Below are 5,000 nucleotides of genomic sequence, written 5' to 3'. Positions count from 1 at the left end.
TATCATTATTATCATGATTATCATCATCATTGCAATTATCATGAAACAAATATAAATTTCGCCCACTTGAAATAACAGGACTACATCATACATCAAGTACTGTATCATGCAACAACATCTCATTCTTTCTTAAACTTCACAAATTAGTTTTATCTTCAAATGTTTCTTAAAAAGGATCTTTGGAATATAAAGAAATATATAAAGACATTCTATCAGTGGAAAATAATAACTATAACAATAATAACCAATAATAAAAAATGAAATTAATAAAAATAAACAGAAAAATGAATCATAAATAAAGATAAAGAAATCATATATAATTCAACAAACAACAAATAATAGCACTAAATAATAAATGAATAACAGCACTAAATAATAAATTGATAATACCACTAAATAGTAAATTAATAATAACACTAAATAATAAATGAATAATAGCACTAAAGACTAAATGAATAATAACACTAAATAGTAAATGAATAATAGCACTAAATAATAAACGAATAACAGAAAACTCAAGACGAAAATTAAAGACAAGCAGATTGGACTCGACGGTAAAGCTCCCCATAAAGTAGAATTAACGGAATGATTTGATAAACGAAAATACGAAAAAAAACACTGAAAAATCAAACTCCTAAATTGCGTAACGATAAACGCAACGACAAAAAAAAAAAAACACACAGAAGATACCAATCAGAGATCAAACGAAAGAGATAAAAAGAGCAGAGAGATGGAGAGAAAAAAAAAAGAGTGACGGAGACAGAGGAACGTTCCAAAACAATGGAGCCACACTTAAGGCAGCCTCACGCTCGCCAAAAGCCAGATTCACACCAAAAATTGCCTGCCCGCCTTTCCAAAACGTGTTGAAGAAAACCAAAACGATCATTAGGCCTTGTCAACGCCATTTCACAGCGTATTTTTTTCGATCATAGGTTGACTGTAGACGAAAAGTATTTGGTTCGGAGGCAGGATCTGGTCTGGCGCATTGCAGACGGCGCTTGGGTTCGTTGCTGACTCAGTTTTATGAATAATTTTTCTGTAACGGTTTTCCGGGTATTGTGTATGCGGAACGCGGGCAAGGGAACGAAACATGATTGAGTTTCGGGGTCTTGTGTCATTTTATTATGGCAGGATATGCTAATCAGGTCGTGTTTCATTTGAAGCGATGCATGGTTAACCTTGGGCAACTTTGTCTTATATACTGCGTGCTTTTTAAACATTAAATTCCATGAAGTATTGTTTTGTAATTTTATCTGAAATCCTATGCATTAATCTTGAACTTCGGAATATATGCCAATTGTGAACAATAAAATTCTACGTAAAAGTTTACAACACAAACTTCCCGACATTTGCCCACACAGCAGAAGAAACGAAGATGAAAATAAAGAAAAGAAGAAGAAGTAATAATAACAAAAGAAGAAAGAAGGAAGAACAAGAACAAGGAAATGGAAAATCGTCTTGCCTCCACTTTTATTGTATTTAGTGCATCTCTGAATATCGAAACTTCACTCCCAGCATTGATTTCAAATCTTAGCCCACCACTGCAGTAAAAAAAATGATAATAAAGAATAAAAAAAAATAGAGAGAGAGAGAGAGAGAGAGAGAGAGAGAGAGAGAGAGAGAGAGAGAGAGAGAGAGAGAGAGAGAGAGAGAGAGAGAGAGAGAGAGAGAGAGAGAGAGACAGAGAGATGAAATAGAAGAAGAAAAAACATCTCACTTACATATACGAAGTGCTTCTACTTATCGACGGGTTATCTCTCGTCGGGCGTGCCCTCTCCGGTGCCAGGTCAGGCCGGGTCAATTCGAGAGTGGAAAGGTCACGGCCAAGTTGGGTCTCCGCTGCGTACACACTACCACACGCCATGGCTGCAAGAGAAAAAGGTCATGTGAACACAGGGTCAAAAAAGGTCGTCATACTGATGCTTCCGTAAAATGTTACTATAGAATTCAGTGTTAAAATCAAACTGAATTCCATTACGTTGGTGCTTCTGTAACGAAAGATCGTCTATATAACCTTCTCTATATAACCCATATATATATATAATATATATATGAGTATATATAACCCAGTGCAGGGTGTCAGCCCCACACAACGTTAAGACTTTACTGCTGCAACAAAAAGATAGCAAATATTAATATATTTCCGACTTCATATACCCAGGAATTTGGATATTGAGCCTCCTTAAAATTTCATATTCTAGGAGCAGAAGGTTACGCCATAAATTCCAATATTGTCGCCGCCCTCTTGGCGCGCCGATGAAATAGGAGCGGCGACCTGCTGCTCCGCCTCGCCTTTTGGGGAGAGCCGAGGCGGCGGTGGAGATACGTTTTATCAGGAAAGATGATGATAGTAGGGATAGTGATGATGATGATGATGGTGATTATGATGATGGTGGTGGTGACGATGGTGATAGTGATAATGATTGTGGTGATAATTATGAAGATGATGGTGATTATGATTATGATGGTGATTATGATGATGGTGATAGTGATGATGGTGATAGTGATGATGGTGATAGTGATGATGGTGATAGTGATGATGCTGGTGATAGTGATGATGATGGTGATAGTGATGATGATGGTGATAGTGATGATGGTGATAGTGATGATGATGGTGATAGTGATGATGATGGTGATAGTGATGATGATGATAATTATGATGATGATGGTGATTATGAAGATGATGGTTATGAAGATGATGATGGTGGTAGTGATGGTGAGGGTTATGATGCTGTTGCTGATGTTGGTGATTATGATGATGATCGACGACGAATATGATGACAAATGACAAAAAATAATCGCAAAAATGATAATGATAAAAATAGAGATGTTTAAAAAACAATGCTAATAATGAAATAACAACAACAATAATAACAATATCAGTTTTAATCACATTAACAATATGAATAACAACAATTATAATAAAAATAACAACAACAACAACAATAATAATAACAACGATAATAAGAATAACAACAATTAAAAACAACAAGAGTAACAACCAGGATAATAAAAAGATAATTACAATGATATAAATAATAATAACAATAATGATAAAACCGTAAATAAATAGGTATCGGGGATAATTAAGATCATAAAAAACATAATTTATCAGAGAGGATGCTGTCTTGGGCTTAAATTGCTTGTGTGTTTGTTCGTTGGTTCTCTTGCTAGCATTGCGGCTTCTCACTGCCTTTCTTTCTTTCTTTCTCTCTCTCTCTCTTTCGCATCGCCCCTCTCTCTCTCTTTCGCACCCCCCCCCCTTTCTCTCTCTCTTTTTCGCATCCCCCCCTCTCTCTCTCTTTTGCACCCCCCACCCTCTCTCTCTCTCCCTCTCTCTTTCGCACCCCCTCTCACTTTCTCTCTCTCTCTCTCCTTCTCTCTTTCGCACCCTCTCACTTTCTCTCTCCCTCTCTCCTTCGCACCCCCTCTCTCTGTCTATATGCACCGTACTTTCTCCCCTCCCCCCCTCCCGCCTGACCCCTGCCCTCCCTCGCCTGACCTCACCCCCTGGCAACCCCGACCCAATAAGCCATATCTTTAGAGAACAATAAAGTCTCGAAAGGCATAATATTACTTCATAAAAAGATGATCTCCGCAACAGCGAGGCAAAAGTGACACGAGGGAGGGACTCCAAATAAGGAGACGAAATGCTGTGGCAGATTTTCCTTTTCTGGAAAAAAATGACCGAGCACTTTTCTTCTTCTCCTTTCGTTCCGTTTCTTGGCTTCACTCTTCTCAATAAATCTAGTTTTGTCATCGTGTATATGTATATGTGTACGCACAAGCATGCATGGATATGTGCACACATTCACACACACACGCACATACATATATACACATATATATGTAGTTATAGATAGATAGATAGATGTATATATGTATGTATATGTGTATATATGTATGTATGTATGTCAGTGTATATATATACATATGTATATAAATGTATCTATATGGGTATGTATGTATGTATTTAAGTATATATATATACATATGTATATATACATATATATATATATATATATATATATATATATATATATATATATATATATACATATATGTCTGTATATACATGTATATACTTACATATATATACACACATACATAAATAAACAAATAAATAAATACATACACACACATACACACACACACACACACACACACACACACACACACACACACACACACACACACACACACACACATATATATATATATATATATATATATATATATATATATATATATATATATATATATTTGGGCGAGTGTCTATGTATATAAATACATACATGTATATCGACAAGCAAAAACACGACCGGCGAGCACGAGCCCTGAGTCACACGTACCAGGCCACGCGGCTTGAACAAAAACCCACCCACTTGCCCCACTCACGTACTCACTCATTCAGTCATCCGCTCATTCGCTCACTCACCGCACGAATCCATCGCACGGGACCATCCTGATTCACCACTCAGTGAGGGCTTACTCGCATCTCATTTACTCATTCGCTCTTTCATGCACTTGTGTTGATATTCATGCGTATATAGAAATATGTGTGTATGTATGTATATAGATAAATGTATATGTATATACATTGTGTGTGTGTGTGTATTCATATAAATAAATAATTAAATATATATATATATATATATATATATATATATATATATAAATATATATATATACATACATACATATGTATGTTGTACAATTCTCATTTTACATACATACATACATACATACATATATATATATATATATATATATATACATATATATATATATATATATATATATATATATATATATATATATATATATATATATATATCCTTTAATGCCAACGCGACTGTATCTGACCAGTAAGTATCTGCTGCAATATTGCAACTTTATAACCTGTGCAATAAAAACAAAAATTTGCGGCTCTTGGGAAGAGGAAGTTGGGGCGGGTTAAGGACATAGAGGAGGACGAGGAGGAGGACGAGGGGGAGGAG

The 5,000-nt window shown here is 35.5% G+C and overlaps 1 protein-coding gene across 4 annotated transcripts in view; it reads right to left on the bottom strand.

Moving 5' to 3' along the window:
- Positions 1-5,000, bottom strand: part of LOC113820530 (coiled-coil domain-containing 92B) — a 111,604-nt gene that overhangs the window by 5,799 nt on the left and 100,805 nt on the right. For all 4 annotated transcript variants that reach the window (XM_070132718.1, XM_027372885.2, XM_070132712.1 and 1 more), the window contains one exon: positions 1,722-1,866. In XM_070132718.1, the coding sequence (XP_069988819.1) occupies positions 1,722-1,866 (145 nt within the window). The remainder of the gene's footprint in view (positions 1-1,721; positions 1,867-5,000) is intronic.

This window comes from Penaeus vannamei, chromosome 2, assembly GCF_042767895.1.
Source record: "Penaeus vannamei isolate JL-2024 chromosome 2, ASM4276789v1, whole genome shotgun sequence".
NCBI classification, from domain to species: Eukaryota; Metazoa; Arthropoda; class Malacostraca; order Decapoda; family Penaeidae; genus Penaeus; species Penaeus vannamei.
This window is presented reverse-complemented; position numbering and strand designations above follow the sequence as displayed.